The sequence below is a fragment of the Herpailurus yagouaroundi genome, unplaced genomic scaffold, assembly GCF_014898765.1.
Source record: "Herpailurus yagouaroundi ecotype Mexico unplaced genomic scaffold, PumYag 185, whole genome shotgun sequence".
NCBI lineage: Eukaryota > Metazoa > Chordata > Mammalia > Carnivora > Felidae > Herpailurus > Herpailurus yagouaroundi.
In genome coordinates, this window is record NW_024412416.1 from 1,390,942 (window position 1) to 1,406,891 (window position 15,950).

At 59.6% G+C, this 15,950-nt stretch overlaps 2 protein-coding genes across 6 annotated transcripts in view; one reads left to right on the forward strand and one right to left on the reverse strand.

Annotated features, from left to right (window-relative positions):
- BCL2A1 (BCL2 related protein A1) overlaps positions 1–15,950 on the reverse strand; it is a 56,496-nt gene that overhangs the window by 5,948 nt on the left and 34,598 nt on the right. The window contains exon 1 of one of the 3 annotated variants that reach the window (XM_040493462.1): positions 2,891–3,442. The exons of 1 other annotated variant lie outside the window; for it this stretch is intronic. In XM_040493462.1, the coding sequence (XP_040349396.1) occupies positions 2,891–3,307 (417 nt within the window). In that variant the 5' untranslated portion in view covers positions 3,308–3,442. Of the gene's footprint in view, positions 1–2,890; positions 3,443–7,894; positions 8,656–15,950 lie in introns of those variants that run through there. One more of the 3 variants, XR_005796064.1, reaches the window with a different exon arrangement.
- Positions 3,469–13,132, forward strand: LOC121042271 (uncharacterized). 3 transcript variants are annotated; one of them, XM_040493456.1, is made up of 3 exons: positions 3,469–3,943; positions 11,429–11,620; positions 11,951–13,132. In XM_040493456.1, the coding sequence occupies exons 1-3, from the start codon at positions 3,596–3,598 to the stop codon at positions 12,326–12,328; spliced, it is 918 nt and encodes a 305-aa protein (XP_040349390.1). In that variant the 5' UTR covers positions 3,469–3,595; the 3' UTR covers positions 12,329–13,132. The 3 variants fall into 3 exon arrangements, 1 of the variants encoding a protein (XP_040349390.1); XR_005796063.1 differs by having other exon boundaries at positions 3,485–3,943; positions 11,429–11,853; XR_005796062.1 differs by having other exon boundaries at positions 3,572–3,838; positions 11,429–13,132.

A 15,950-nucleotide genomic window follows, 5' to 3' on the forward strand; every position in this document is an offset into this window, starting at 1 on the left:
TCTGACCGATTTTCAAGGATCGGGAAATCTCAACTGTAGCTCAGCCATCTGCCCCGAGATGAACCCTCACGAGTACGTTTACTCGTTTCAGCCTGCCGTGCTAACGTGTTCGGACTCAAATCCTGATTCCTTCACGCAACCCGTGTCTCGTGTGGGCCGAACAGGAGCGCGCTTTCAGGAGCGCGTCCGTCACGTCTGCGAGTGAAGCTGTCCAGGTGTGAAAGTCCGGTGGTTCAAGCCTACCTACACCCAAGGACCCCGTGAAGGCTGAGTGTGCGCGTGGGCACGCGTGTGTATGTGTACGTCCACTCGGGAAGGCTTCATCCTGCCGTGTGCACAATTACACCCAGGTCACCCCCTGAAAGATGAGTCCGCTTCCAGAGACTCTCAGAGACCATCCCATCACCCGGCCAAGGGCTCCACGAGTTCACAAAACACTGCTAACTCGTTAGATTTCGAGTAACGTTCATCACAACGTATATGCTGCAGATACCATGTGGGGTGCCCGGACACAGAGCCCGCAGAGAGCTGCGAACTGAATTCCTCTGCGCCGGAGGAGTTTTGCTTTCGCTGGAAACCTCCGTGGCACGGTGGGAATTTCCACCCGTCGCCCACAGCTGAGAGGAAGAGAGCAAGACCCACCCCGCCCCCCGCCCCCACCATGCTTCATCCAGCCCCGAGTCAGTCTGAGTCAGGAGGGGACCAAGGGCGGGATGCCCCATCATGACACCGGAAAGCCTTAAACAAGATGCAGGGGACATCCCGTAAAATGTGACTGCATCAAAATTTAGAACATTTGTAATAACCAGGGGCACCTGGCCGGCTCAGTCGGTGGAGCGTGCGACTCTTGATCTCAGGGTTGTGAGTTCGAGCCCCACGTTGGGTGTAGAGATTACTTAAAAATAAAATCGTTAAAAAATAAATAAAAAATAAAAATAAAACATAATAACCAAAGACAGCTATAATTTTCTTTAGAGAGAGAGAGAGAGAGAGAGGAAGAGAGAGAGAGAGAGAGAGAGAGAGAGAGAGAGAAAGAGTGGGGGAGGGGCAGAGAGAGAGGGAGACACAGAATCCAAAGCAGGCTCCAGGCTCTAAACTGTCAGCACAGAGCTGGACGCGGGGCTCGAACTCACGAACAGTGAGGTCATGCCCAGAGCTGAAGTCGGTTGCTTAACCAACTGAGGCACCCAGGTGTCCCTGATTACATTTTCTTAACCCAGTGGATTGGGGAAATTAGGACAGGCTGCCGCGACCGAACACTGGTCAGCTGTTTGGGGGGGGGGGGCCTTAGCAGAGCCCCCCTGGAGGGCAAGGATCAAGTACGTCAAAAAAATGCACATGTACCAGGACCCAGCAATTCGATATTCCACAAGGGAGTGCATGGATAGAGATTCTGTGATGTATTGTTGGGATCGCAAACTGGAAATAACTGAAATATCCATCAGCCTGAGACGGCCAGGTGTTCAACAGCATTTACATACAACAGCATAGGTGTAGGGCTCTTTTTTTTTTTTCTGTAGTATTCTTTAAAATAATATTTTAAAGGCCCTTGGGTGAAAAATAAACCCGGAATAAGTACCACGTAGTATTTATACGTATAAAAATTTTTTACAAAAAAGTAGTGTGTGTATTTTCTATAGAGTTATTCAATAGGCAAGATTTGCGTGTAAAATAATTGCTAATAATGCATATCTCCCCTCTGGGGAGAGGAGAGGGCTAGGACTGGGGGTTGGAAAGAGGATCCATGGAGCTGTAAGTAGTTTCAGAAAGTCAGTTGTTAAGGAGCACCTGAGTGGCTCAGTCAGTTAAGCGTCCGACTTCGGCTCAGGTCATGATCTCACGGTTTGTGGGTTCAAGCCCCGCGTCGGGCTCTGTGCTCACAGCTCCGAGCCCGGAACCTGCTTCGGATTCTGTGTTTCCCTCTCTCTGTGCCCCTCCTCTGCTTGTTCCCTCTCTGTCTCTCTTTCTCTCTCTCAAAAATAAATAAAAATTAAAAAAATAAAGTTTAAAAAATAAGTCAGTGTTAAGGGTACTGGCGTAAAAAGACAAGCATGAACATCCAGCCGTGGAAAGCCCCTTATCAGTGCCATGTAACAGAGCCCCTCCACCCCCCAGTCTGGGCTTTCTGAGGCTTTGATAATAAAGTGAATTGTTATGTGGAAATTCTTCTATGAAGCTTCTTGCTGGTGGTATAGCACGTTATTATTATTATTTTTAGTCAATAGGCTTTAACAGCCAGAATTTGTTATGTTGGAAAATTGAAAAAAAAAGAAGAAAAGAAAATCAGTTTGTAAACAATGAACTTGCAAAAATGTACCCATCTTTTGCAAAATAATAAATACCCAAGTATAACAGCATCTGATTCCACCTCCTTCTGTGCTAATTGTACGTTGTCATGACAGCCTGGCCACAGCCAAGTCCTCCGCTGGGCACTGCGCCTCTGACAGGTGCCCTGGGGAGACGCTCTCGTGCTCCCAAATCTTACCCCCACTCGTAAGGCCTTTAGGAGTCAAAGCTGGAACCGCATGTGTTTTCCAGCTAGAAAGTTCTAGGATTCACTGGAAAGGAGCCAGAAATGTCTTCTTATTATAAAATGAGAAACTTCAGGGGCACCTGGGCGGCCCAGTCAGTTAGGCGTCCACCTTTCATGAGATCGAGCCCCGAGCGGGGCTCTGACTGACAGCACAGAGCCTGCTTGGGATTCTGTCTCCTCTTCTCTCTCTGCCCACCCCCCCCCCCCACCAAAATAAATAAATAAGCTTTTTAATGAAAACGAGAACCTTTAAAAATAAACCACCTGAAGAAAACAGTAGTTTTTTTTTAACCGGGGAGAAACTGTCAATTCCTAGTTCAAAGGTAAGAACAACGAGAAATATCCCACGGCACATACCCAGCCTCCGTTTTGCCGGATCCATTCTCCCGTGTGTTTCGTGATGAACTCGGCGACAAAGTAGGAAACCTTAAACGCATCCGTGTCTGGGACGATCCCCTCCTGGAGAAGCTTCTTGATGAGGATGCCCTCAAACGCAAATATAGTCACAATCCTGCCCCAGTTAATGATGCCGTCTTCAAATTCGTTTTCCATCACTTGGTGGAATATCGTCCTGGCCGTGTCTACCGACACCACGTGGAACTTGTCCAGGCACGGCTTCAACTTCTTCTCGACCTCCCCCTGGACCGAGAAGGCCACGTCTTGTAGCACTTGGGATACTCTGCTTAGGTGGGACCCGGGCTGGGGCCCCTGCAGAACGTGCTTCGTATAGTCCCGGGCCAGCGTGAGAACGTACCCAAACTCGCCGTCGGCCATCCTCTGCCCGCTGCGCAGCCCCGTCTGGAGCCTGCTCTCGGGGAGGCGGCGAGGTGACGGCAGGTGAAGGCTCGCGGCCCCCGGCGGGGTGTGACGCACGGCGACGCGTGGAGGCTGGGGAAATTTCCTTTTGCATCACCGGGCGGTATCCTTCCTCCCAGTCACTCGGCCTGGGCCGGGTGTGAAAGAGAAAGTTGACAGCGTGGAGCAGGAAAACGGTTCAGCGAGAGCCCACTTCCTCAAAACGTGAGCGGTGGAGGCAGGCGCTCAAATGTCTCCTGTGGGAGGATGTGGAGAAGCCGGAGCGCTCCCACGCGGCTGGTGGGCAGGCCGGGCGGCGGCCCCCGCGGGAACTCGGCCGTTCCTCGGAGGGTTGCGCGTGGGATTACCAGACGGCTCAGCAGCTCCACTGCGGAGCTCGCCCCTGGTCTGAAAACAGGAGCCCACACCCCCGCACGCGACCTTCACCCAGCGCCGGGGACGGCAACCGGCTCGATTCCACAGTGCGAACGGTCACCGCCGGATAAACGGGTAAGTGGCGGAGCGTCGCTCAGCCGTGAGAGGAACGAGGTAGCGAGTTGGGCTGCAACAGGGACGGGGCTCCGACACAGCACGGGGCCAAGGCAAGCAAGCCAGGTAGGCGCCGTGCTGATTCCATTCAGTATGGGCCGCCCAGAATAAGCGGACCCGTGGAGACAGCAGACTGGGGGCCACCAGGGGCTAAGGCGGGGGCTACTCCTTCCTGGGAACAGGGTGGGCTTTGTGACGAGACGTTGGGGAGCCGCAAGGTGGTCGCACGGCACCATCAGTATACTGGGCACGGCCGCCCTGTCCGCTTGCAAACGGGTCGTTTCACACGATGTGAATGCCACCCGCAGAGAAGTGTCCCACACAGCCACCCAGCGGCTGCCGCGGGTTCGTGAAGATCTGGGAGGGAACTTCCGTCCGAAGCAGACAGAACAGGGGCCTCTGGAGCGAGGCTCTGGCAGCTCGCCCTCGCCCCCCTAGGACTTGAGCACGGGTGACACGGGCGGGCGGCACCCCCTCGGTCTTCCCCCCTGCCACACACACAGCAGAGTCCTGCTCGCACCGCGCTCTGAAATCGGGTAAATTATCCCATGTCTGAGTCAGAAACCGTGGGACCAGACGGGGCTCTAGACTTACGCGCACATAGGTCCCCGGCTCCGGCCTCGCCCCGCCGCTGCATCTCTATGATGGGACGGGAAGGGATGGGGAGGGCAGGCTGGCATTGGGGCGGAGGTGGGACAAGGCGGGAAGCCCGGTCGGCCGGCGCTGTGTGAACGCGGCCCCCTCCCTCTCCCCGCACCTGCCCCTGCACCGAGGAGACGCGGCTTCCCCGCGAGGACGGAGCTGGGCAAGCGCGCAGCGGGACGTGAAGGGCACCCCTATCGCCGTCTGGAGCTCGGGCAGCGGCCTGGGGACCCGGGGTCGGACGTGGCCAAGTGTCTGGCTGAGAGGAGCGTCGGGGACCGAGGGCGGATTTCAAGTCTCCTCAGCAGAGCGCACGGTGGTTCAGGTGTTTGGGGGTCACCCTGCCCCGGCCGGCCGTGCTGCCAGCAGGCGGGAGCCGTGGGGGTTGAAAGAGAGCACGCGGGCAATACGGGGTCCCTGGAGAAGCAGAGTTCACTTTCCATCCACTTGTGGAGTGACCGCGAGCCTTTCCGTCAGTTTCCACAAACCACTACAAACCGGGGGAAATTCATGCTGACTTGTATTTCACGCGGGGACTGAAGGGGATGGTGACAGGGCTCGAGGTGGCCGTGAAGGGGCACCTGTCGGGCCTCCACCTTCAGGAACGTGATGGCATCGGCCCCGCGGCTGCGTCCCGAGTCCCCCCGGCGGCAGGTACATCTGCCCCATAGGCCGCTCCGTCGACGCTCTCAGACTGCACTGCGGGCGAGGGTCTCCCGGCCAACCTCCCTCCTCCTCCCGGCCTCTCCGGCCTCCCCGCTCCTGCCTCCCGCACAGGGTGTCCCCGCAAATCTGAACGTCACACGCCCTGATCCTGGAGTCCTGGGGTGACAGGGGACCCGCACGGAACGGAGGAGCGTGTCCCCGGGAAGGTCCTCCCCTGCCCTCACCACTGCGTCCACTCACCCACGGAGCAGAAGCCAGGAGCAGCGGCCTTCTCCCCTCCGGATGCCGCTGGGCGTCATGAGAACCTCCGAAGGGATGGGGCGTGTTAGGGACCTGAGACTGCCCCTCATACTCCCATGGTCGTGAGTATTTCCGGAAAAGCAGTGTAAGCATGTGCTGTAAGAACCGCAGTTAGGCATTGCAAGGCCAGGGCTCACTTTCTCTCGCGCGCCAGTGCCCCAGCCGCACCCGGGAAGCGCGCAGTCGGTCTTCGGTGAATAAATGAAGGGCATTTATATCGCCCCGGGGGCCAGCCGAATTCAGGGCTCCATCTGCCCGACCTGCATCCACAAAGGTGTTGCCGTAAAGGCTCTTAAATATTGCAGCGTGTTTACTTTATTTCAGAGTTTCCAGGCAAGAACAGGTGGGAGAGAGAAAGACAGAATCTCTACCAAAGAGAATGACTTCTTGTTTTGGAAAGTGCAGGGGGACCGAGGTGGGTGGGCTGGCAGGGTCAGGGACGAGCAGCTGGCCCCGGACTAGGTGCGGACACAGAGGACGGTGACCTCTCTCAATGCCACCCCACTCCGGGTCTGCACTCACCGGGGGCCAGCGAACAGTCCCCTGAGCCGCTCTGTCCTCACGCAGAATCTTGTATGAAATTGGGGGTCTGCTCGGAGCACGCTGAGGGAGTCGGCCAGAATGAGTGGGGCCCAGTTATTCCACAAGCATCCACGCACCGTGTTAGGTGCTACAGACCAAGATTTCTGCCCGGAGGGAGTTTTTGGTGCAGGAGAAAGTAGGCGAGGGTGGAGGCCGCGAAAGGAGCAGCGGGAGGAAATAGTCAGAGGAAGCCCCTTCCTGGAGCCACCCTAAGGCGAGGAGCCAGGTTTGTGGACACACAACGAGGACAAGGTTCTGGAAACGCACCTGCGTCCCACTGATCTGCTGTGGGCCCAGGGGCGGATGGTCGGAGGGAAATGACAGGTGGCTTCCTACATCTGTCCGCACCGCACAAGCGTCCGTGGCCTGACCAAGGCCTTCTCTGTACACGTCTTGTCCGGAAGCTTCCACCAGAGAAGCATGGCGCCTTGGCTCCGGCTGAGGGAAGTATTAGTGTTTCAGAACAATCGGAAGAGCGTGAGTCACCTTAACAACCAACCACCTCTTCCGTTTGCAAAGCACGTTGGGCTGTGGGATTGCAATTGTTGCCACATCCCTGCACGGGAACTGCCTCGTATCTCTCTGCTGTGTTTACCTACGTGGCCGTATCTCCACAAGCGGGTTCCAGCCCATCCGCTGCTTCCCAGGCCAGACCCCAGATCTTGGGGGCCCGAACCAGTGTATTCCCTCACGAGTGTGAAAGCCGGGCTGGCTGCAGTCTCAGGGTCTGTCCGTGCGGTCTCTCCAGCATGGCGACCTCAGAGGGCTCACACGTGTCTCGCGGCGGCTCAGGGGCTCCAGTGACAGGTGCAGGATGTGACGGGCCGTTCGTCACCCAGCCAAGAGCTCAGAGGCACCATTTCTGTCCTACGGGATGGTAGTCACGAGCCCACACCGATTCAAGGAGAGGAAACGCAGGCCACTTTTACTGCTAAGAGGAGCGTCAGAGGACGGGCAGGATGTTCTAAGCCGGCACGATGTGGGCCGCACGTGCGAGATCACGGACGTACACGGTCCCACTCGGACGTACACGGTGGCACAGTGTAGTCGGCGTGGCCCTCACAGCAGCCTGGCAGAGAGGAAACTGACCTGGGAGGGATCCGGGAGGCAGTCTGGAGCCACCCCGCCCAGCCCCGCTCCCACCAGGCCACCGCAGGGCCGCGAACCCCCTGGAGACAAGGTGGCCTGGATCTCATGCCTCCCACTGTGTCATCAGCCCCCTCCTGTTCCGGCGGGGTTCGATGGGGGGCAGGAGGGAAGAGCCCTGAGGTGATCCTGGCTGGCGAGTGGCCCGGGGAACCCAAGCTCCAGGACAGGGCGCCAGTGCGTGACCTCAGGCACAGGCTGCTGAGGTCGACTTCTCTTTTCCCCAAAGGCGGAACCTGTGGGGGAAACTGCTGGGGTTTTGGCTGCTCCAGGAGGTGGCTCGGGGGAGCCCCCAGCCCTGGCTAACTCTTAGCGCCGGAGTGAGTCAAGCTGCGTCCCCTTCCCGAGCCGTGGCGGGAGCTGACTCTCCAGAGAGCACTGGTCTTCAACACAAGGGCAGGGGCATGTGCACCACAGGACGTCTGCCTCCGTCCGTCTGCTGGGGCCACGCCTCAACCATCAGAAAACAACAGAGGCCAGTCTGCTCCGTCAAGAAAAGCCACTGTCCTGGGGCTCCTGGGGGCTCCGTCATTTGAGCGTCTGACTTCGGCTCAGGTCATGATCTCATGGTCTGTGAGTTCGAACCCTGCGTCGGGCTCTGTGCTCGGAGCCTGGAGCCTGTTTTGGATTCTGTGTCTCCTCTTTCTGCCCCTAACCCACTCACATTCTGTCTCTGTCTCTCTCAAAAATAAATAAACATTAAAAAAAAATTTTTTTTAATTAAAAAAAAGAAAAAAAAAAAAGAAAAGCCACTGTCCCAATGTGACGAGGCTCCTGGGGGGAGCTTGTTTTCCATCCAGGGAGACCAATTTCCAGGAAGTTCTGTGAGCGAAATAAGCGGGTAGGACCCCCTCCAAGTCTCCTGCTGTGTTTGGGAGAAAGGCCTAGGTGGGTGCTGGAGAAAACACGGAGCTGGGAAGGAAGGGAGCTGGGAGGCACGGAGGGCTGGAGAGAGGCGTCCACAGACGTGGCTCCTGGGGTTGGATTTTCAACTACGGTTGTAGAGGCCACAAAGGGGATGGAAGTGGTGGGGGGAGGCCAGGGGGAGGTTAAAATTACGAATGGTCCCACATAAGACAGAATGCCTGTGTGCCACCTGGAACACCGCGCTAGTCTGTCCTTCGCACCTGTGCGCTCAGGTGCGCGCCCGGACCAGCCTCTCCTTCCCCGTCTGCGTCTTACTTGGATACCCGTTGCCCTGCTCACGGAGCTGTCACTACCACGGCCGGCCACGCTGAGGATTTTCCCGACGCTGATGTCACGGCTGAAGCTACATCGGTCCTGGCACCAAGTTCCACCCAGCAAAGTGGAAGCAGTCTTCTTCTCTCCCCGAATGTCATCGTGGGGGAAGGTACGCAGGAGAAGAGCCCGTTTGAATGGGACCGTCGAGTGAGTGTGGCAGAAGGCCTCGGACTTTCCCTGCTCGGGATGGAACAGCTGATCTAAAACAGAAAGGGAGGAAGCAGAAGTGTGTTCGGTGACAGCAGGTGAGACCGGGCCGCCCGAGGGCAGCGCTCTGTGCGGAGCAAGAACTCAGAACACCCCGAAGCCGCTGCCTCGGCCGACGCTCCCCGAGCTCTCTCAGCACCTGCCACGGGCGGGGCCCCGCGCGGCATCCAGGGGTGGTGCTGTTAGCAGGCGCTCACGGTGCAAGGGTCTCCCAAACCCCCAGATGTTTCTGCCACAGAGCATTAGGGACACTGGCACAGCACAACAGGACCTGAAGTTCAGCGGGGGGCCAGGGGCGTCCCCGAGAGAAGGCCAGCTTCAAGCTGGCTCCTGGGGACGAATACAGGACCCTCGGGCCGAGCCTGAGCGCAGCCAGGGGGGAGTACAGACGTGCGTCCCGACCCAGCTGGCCCAGCTCTCAGCCACGCCAAGAGCACATGCGGATCCGAGGCCACGGCAGCTCAGGGGGCTTGGAATGGGCCAAAAAGGAACAGGAACCTTGGGAGGTTTTTAAAAATTTTTTTAAATGTTTTTAATTTATTTTTAGGGGAAAGAGTGTGAGTGGGGGAGGGGCAGAGAGAGAGGGAGACACAGAATCCGAAGCAGGCTCCAGGCTCTGAGCCGTCAGCACAGAGCCTGACGCGGGGCTTGAACTCGTCAACTGTGAGATCGTGACCTGAGCCGAAGGCGGACACTCAACCGACTGAGCCACCCGGGCGCCCCTGAACCTCAGGAGGTTTACACAGGGGAGAGACATGGTCAGATCTGTGATCCAGGAGGTACTGTCTCTGCAGGACTGATTACTAAGGAAGACGGGAAAACAGGCTGTTCATCAGTGCTATTGAGGGAGGATTTCCAGACGTAAAAATTCATCCACTTGAAGCACGCCCTTCAGTGAGTTCTCACCCGTGTCAACATCCCCGTCAGCACACGAAGTGTTTCGACCACCCCAAGATGTCTCTTCGTGCCCCGTTGTGGCCGGTCCCCCATGCCCCCCTCTGGCCACGGGCCACCACTGGTCGTCTGGATGTCACGGGGGGCTCCTTTTCCCTGGCCTGAAATCCCACAAACGGGACATCAGTCAGCGCACACGCCTGGCTTCTGGCGCTCAGCTGAACGGCTTCGGTCATGCATGCGGTTGAGAAAATCAAGTTTGTTCTTTTTTATTACTGAGCAATACGTTCTGTCGTGTGGATCTGCCTCGAGGGGTTTATCCGTTCTCCACCCGGTGGTTTGGGAGGTCACGAATAAAGCTGCTAAAAAGCGCTGCACGCCAAGTCTTCCTAGCGGACTGAGTGTTCGTCTCTCCCGGGGAAACATCTAGCGGTGGGATTGCGGGGGCCGCGCGGTAAGCGGCTCATTCTGGTCGCGGCGTCCTGTACGGAGAAGCTCAAACTCCTTGGAAACCGCCGCAGCATGCGCTGAAGTGACTGTGCCACCGTGCCCCAGCCCCGCCACATGTGGGGCCCCGGGCGCCCCGCCTCCCCGCCAACACTCGTGTGGTCCGTCCTTGTAACGTTACCCTTCTGGTGGGTCTGGAGTGACACCTCATTGTGGTTTTAACACCTCTGTGTGTTCACTGGCCGTTTCTGTACCTTCTTTTCGCGAAGCGTCCGTTCAAAGCACGTGTCCGTCTCCTAAAAACTCAAATTGTTCTCTTTACCGAGTTGAACAGTTCTTTACAAGTTCTGGAACCTAACCGCGGCCGCTGAGGTCACGTCGGGCACAGACGATGAGGCCCGAGCCAGGACCACACAGGGACCGACGAGGAGCGGTCAGGAGACCCCGAGCGGCAGACGTGCGGGGTTTGGAGGAGGACACGGGCCGCGTCTGTGGCTCCGAAGGGGCATCAGGGAAAGAGAAAAGGGTGAACTTGAGCCCCAGAGAGCCTGTGGGGCTGAGGCTGGGACAGGAAGGCGTGGCAGCCGTGTCAGCTGGCTCCCCTGCAGTAATGCTGTTGCGTAAGGAGCCCCCCGGCCCCGTGCAGCGCTCCGACGGGGGCTCCGCGTGCCCGCGGGTGTGAGCGCAGCTGGGCAGACGGGGGAGCCGACCCCGGAGCCAGATGTGCACGCGGCTGGGACGGCCCCGCTCTGCCGTCTCCCGTCCCTGAGGGACGAGTGGCCTGTGTGCCACTGCTGGAGAAGGCCGACGCACAAGGGCGTGAGCCCAACACGGAAACGGGCTTCAAGCCTCCACCGCCCCGGACGGTGCAGATCACACGGCCCCTCCTGCAGCGGGAGGGGAGTGAGTATTTGCCAAATAATCGAAGCGTTATGTCCGCCGTGAAGGAGGTCCCTCCCCGGCTCAAGAAAAGACGGGTCTTTATTGAGCTGGTTTTGTAGGAACATGTATCGTTTTGTCCAGCAGCACTTCCCTTTTATTCTGAGGGGTCGTCTGCTCCACAGCCCCCATCACACGGTCCCAGCTGGAGGTACGTGCTCGGCCGCAAACCCTCCAAACCCTGAGTACAGTTGACGGATGGGGCAGGCACCTGACCTCCGCACAACCGAACCCTCCCTCGAGGCTTTAAGCGCTGAAACGCGGTGCGGCCAACACCGCCCTCCCCGGCGCCTAGGCTCCGGCGACAGGGCCGCACGGGCTGTGTCACCCGGGAGAGGAAGTCGGTGAGCACGAACGGAACCCACACGCAGGGAGGAGGGGTGACAGGGACGGAGTGTCCTCGTCGCCCTCAAGTCCTTGGTTCCAGGGGTTTCTCGATCAATTCTTCTTTTTGTCAAAATCAAAATTGTGGTTTTTTATGAACAGGTTTCAAACAAACGTGTCTCCCCATCACGACGCCATCAGGAGAACTCAGGCTGTGGTGTCTCCGAGAACATTCCTGAAAGAAGTCAGGACACAGGTTTTCCGAGAAAACCTCGGTGTTCCTCCCTTCCCACGGCGTGGGATGGTCACCCCCTGACCTCTGCTCTTCCGGGTCACGGGACCACACTTCCCACGGTGGGTCCCATCCTCGTGGTGTGGGTGGGACCATCTGGCAGCCCCCGCCCGTAAGCTCTGCCCCGACAGCAAAGCCACTGGGCGCCCTCCCCGCTCCCCGCTCCCCGCTCCGGGCCTGATCTAGGACGCGCGGAGCTCTGGGCCATCTTCCCGCTCAGTGTGCCTCTCCCACGTGCTTCCTGTGAACCCGGACCCCCAGGGCCACCTGCCTGCCTGGCCTCTCCACCCACATGGTGAGCGGGCATCCCAGATTTCACGTGTCCAGACCAAACTTCTGATTTCCCGCATGCCCCCAGCCCAGCCCACTCCTCCCTCGTGTCCCCATCTCAGGAAATGGCGTCGCCATCCACCGAGCACAGAGCCCGGGACTGTGCCTGTCCGCTCTGTTTAACGCGCGCGCCACGTCCACCTGATGGCACGTCCCGACGTGTCACCTGGCGGTGTGTCCTGACAGCGCTGCCTCCGAGACGTGTCCCAACCCGAGGAGGTCGAGTCTCGTCCCGCCCCCGTCACATCCTGCCTAGACCTGCAACGGTCCCCCGACGGGGCTCTGCCCGCACCCTCCTGGCCACGGTCACCCAACCACACGGTGCGGGCCGCCCAGCCTTACTGCCTCGCAGGCGCTCGGCCAGGCAGACAAGGAGCGCGAGCAAGAGCAGGGGGTGGGGGTTCCCGGAGGGAGTTCCGAGTCCAGTACGACCTCAGTAGCTGCCACAGCCTGGGCCAGGCGCCTCTCCCGCGCGCAAATCTCGGCCGTGGCGCCTCGTCCTACCAGGCGCCACGCTGTCAGGCGCGGGCCCAGAAAGCCGAGGCCCCCTTGGGACGACGAGGCGGAGCTCTCGGGGACGGTCGGCACCGGACGTCTTCAGAAGAGCGCAGACCGGCCTTGCGGCCTCAGAGGAGCTCCCTTCCGCGCTTCCTGCCACGGCACGAGGCCCGTGAGTCCCCGGGCACAGGTGAGGGTCACCCTGCGGCCTCGTGTCAAACCCTTGTCTTACCAACCTTCAGAGCCAGGAGCCGAAAGTCAACGGTGCCTTGCCTTGGGGTTTGCCGGAACGAACCGCGCTTCGGCGAGGTTTTTGGTGCACACGGCCCATTTGACTTGTGTGTGTGTGTGTGTACGTGTGCTCACGCACACGTCACGCAGAATGTCCCACAGTGACCGCTCGTGATCGTACGTTCACTGGCAGTGACCACATCCACGCTCTTGCGCCACCATCCCCACCGCCCGCCCCCCGAACGCTTTCATCGTCCCGTGCGACTATCGCTCTGAGCCGCTAAAATGATAGCTCCCCGCCCCCACCCGGGCCCCGGCAGCCACCATGCCCCCCCCCCATCCCCGTGAGTGAGCGGCGCTGGCCTGCCTCGTGTACGTGAACTGCGGCTCATGTCCCCGAGCGCGGTGTCCTCGAGGTTCATCCGGGCCGCCTCCTGTGTCACAACCTCCTTCCCTTTCAAGGCTACGCGGTATTTCATCCCGTGTGTAAACCACACTTTGTGGATCCCCTGGCTTGTCGGCGCACGGCACCTCGCGTGCGCCTTCTGGCCGTAGCGGGAACCGCTGGTGTGCACGTGGGTGTGCAAGTATCTGCCGAGTCCCTGCGGGCGTTCTTTCGGACCCACGCCCGTCAGCGGAGCTGCGGGCTCACGTCCATCTGAGGTCGTGAAGGACGTACCGGTTGTGAGGGAAGGAGAAAGGGGGGACGGAAACGAGGGCTTGTTACCGAGACTCGCTGAAGGCTTTGGTTTCGGGATTGCTCCCCCTCTGCTCACACACGCCTCGGGGCACACACGCGCTCCCACGCATGCACACACACGCACACCCACACATCACGCACGCTCAATACTCGCACATACACATGCACACACGTGCACACGATGCACCCACACCACACACACACGTGCTTACGCGTCACGCTTACACTCGCTCACATGCACATATACATGCACACGCTCGTGCTCACACATACATGCACTTACACATCACACTGACACACACACAGCCCCTGTGAACGTGCTGGAGCCTGACTGTGAACCAACCGACTGTAAGGAAAATGCCCCTGACCAGACGTCGGCAACAACCTCACAAACAGTCACGGGCGACCCCTGCTGGTGCTGCCGCCTGGGACCCGAGGGGACCTGAGGCACAAGCCAGGTTGTGAGGACACTGGGATGGAGGGATTGACGGTGTCTGGACTTTGCCAACTTCTCCGTGACTGCGCTGTCCTCGATCCCTGTGACCCCACTCCGTGATCCTTGTGACCTCTATGTCCACGATCCCTGTGACCTCACCGTCCCGATCTTGGCCGTAGGAGGGGAGCCCCACGAACTGCTGTGGTTGATCCTCAAACTAAGGATGAAATACTGAGGGCCGTTGGACACATGGACGCCCTCACCAGGCCCAGGCTCTTGCCTGCCCCTCCGTTCACGCCCGGGCTCCCCTCCCCCCGCCCCCGTTGGGACGCTGAGCGGGCCGGGACCGTGGGGGCAGGGGCCCCGCCCGCCCCCCCGCCCTCAGGACGCTGCTCCAGCGGCAAGAAAGGCCAAAAATCACTCCCATCAGGCCCTTCATGCCCAAAGGCTTCTGGAACGCTGTGTCCCTCACTCCCCACGTGGTGGGGACTCCCTGCACCCTGGCCTGAGTCAGAAGCCACCATCGTGTCACCAGTGACCGGATCTGTAAAGGAGACTGGATGCCCCCCTTCACAAAGGCACCTGCCGCCTCCAGCAGGGACACGACCCGGCAGAGAGAGGGGCCCGGGCTGCAGTGACGTCCCGCCTGCTTGGAAACATGACCCCAGTCTCTCAGGGAAGCACAGGTGATTCTCAGCAGGAGGACCCCCTGTCGATGCGAGGTGGTCCCCCACGCTCTAAGGACTGGGGGTGCCCCCGAGTTCCCCCGACACCTTCCTCCCTCCCAGCGGCACACGGCAGCTCAGGGTCCTGACCGCCCGGAGGGAATGCTCGGACCCGGACGTAGGCCCAGCGCAAGCTCGGGCTTCCTGGGCCCGTTTTCCTCTCTGGACCTGTCTTTCCACCTGTAACCCCCTCCCCACGTGGACCAGAAGAACATTTCCAGATTTTCTCCCAGCTCCCCAAAGACACGGAGAGCCAGCAGGGGAAGGACAGAGAGGGAGGGAGAGAGAGAGAATCCCAAGCAGGTTCCTCAGAGTCAGCGCAGAGCCCGACGCGGGGCTCAGTCCCACGAACTGTGAGATCGTGACCGGAGCCAGACGCTTAACTGACTGAGCCCCCCGGGCGCCCCTCCCCTCAGGACTGCTTCCACTTCAGCAAAGGGAACGCGAGGTGCGGAGCAAGACGGAACGAGAGGGGCAACGGGTCAGACGCTAGCGACGAGTCAGGGGTGCCCGGCGGCCGTCCACGCTGCCCCATCTTGCAGGTACGAAGATTCCTCCTGGGCACAAGTGTTTTGTTGACGACAGAAGCTCGGTTGCACTGGAGTATCTTCGTGACCTCGTTCTAATCGTTCTCATGAAGGTGACTTCCAAAGGAAACCCCCCTCCTCTGTCACCCCCGGAGCCCCTGCCTCCGCGCCTGCCACAGACAGCTTCTAATGTCGCGCCGGCATTAGAAAAGCTCGGGGGAGGGGGGTTTCCAGAACCTTCTCTTCCCACTTCCCATTTCTCGAGTCATTTGAACTATCACATATGTAAAGAAAAATGTCACGGGCGGGGAAAACACAAGCTCTCGGGGCCTGGAGGAGGGAAAGCCCAGTCCCCGGAGTTGAGCCCCCCTCTTGGCACTTGGTCCTGGGATGGAGGGGCTGGTGGTCAGAGGTCCGTCCCCGTGTCATTATGGGGACCGTGCCCGGTGGCCCCGAGGAAGCACCAGGGCTCCGGAAAGTGGTCTGGAGGCCACGTGGCCTGTGCTGCCTCCTCACTGCTTGAGAGCTGCTCGTCAGTACAGGGCCACCTGCTCGGGGGTCCCCCCACCACAGGGAGCTTGGGGCCACTGGTGTGGACCCTCTAGGGGAGATGCCTGCACCCCTTTTCCCACAAGTAGAGGGGCCGGCAGGATACAGGGACTCAGAACCCCAGACAGAGGGGCCCGGTCCCAGCCCCTGCCCTCTCTGGCCCCGTCCCCTCCCTGCCAGCCTGCTGGCTCCCGCCCACACCAGTGAGGGCTTGTACCCCGAGGGCTCGTGCTGGTGCGCACGGCCGGCCCGTGGGTCCCCAGCACAGGACCGCAGGCCGCCTGCCCGGGGCCCCTCCAGGCTCCGAACAGCACGTGCAGGCGGGAAAGCCGCTGGGGTCACCGGCCGCGAAAGCGCCAGCTCCGGCTTTGTCATGTTTCCCCGGTCGTGAGTTTG

Coding starts and splice junctions, on each gene's coding strand:
- LOC121042271 (XM_040493456.1), top strand. CDS start 3,596: ATGTGGAGAAGCCGGAGCGCTCCCACGCGGCTGGTGGGCAGGCCGGGC. Junction 3,944..11,428: donor GGCCAAGGCAAGCAAGCCAG/GTAGGCGCCGTG, acceptor TTTTATGAACAG/GTTTCAAACAAACGTGTCTC. Junction 11,621..11,950: donor ACGGGACCACACTTCCCACG/GTGGGTCCCATC, acceptor TCCCCATCTCAG/GAAATGGCGTCGCCATCCAC.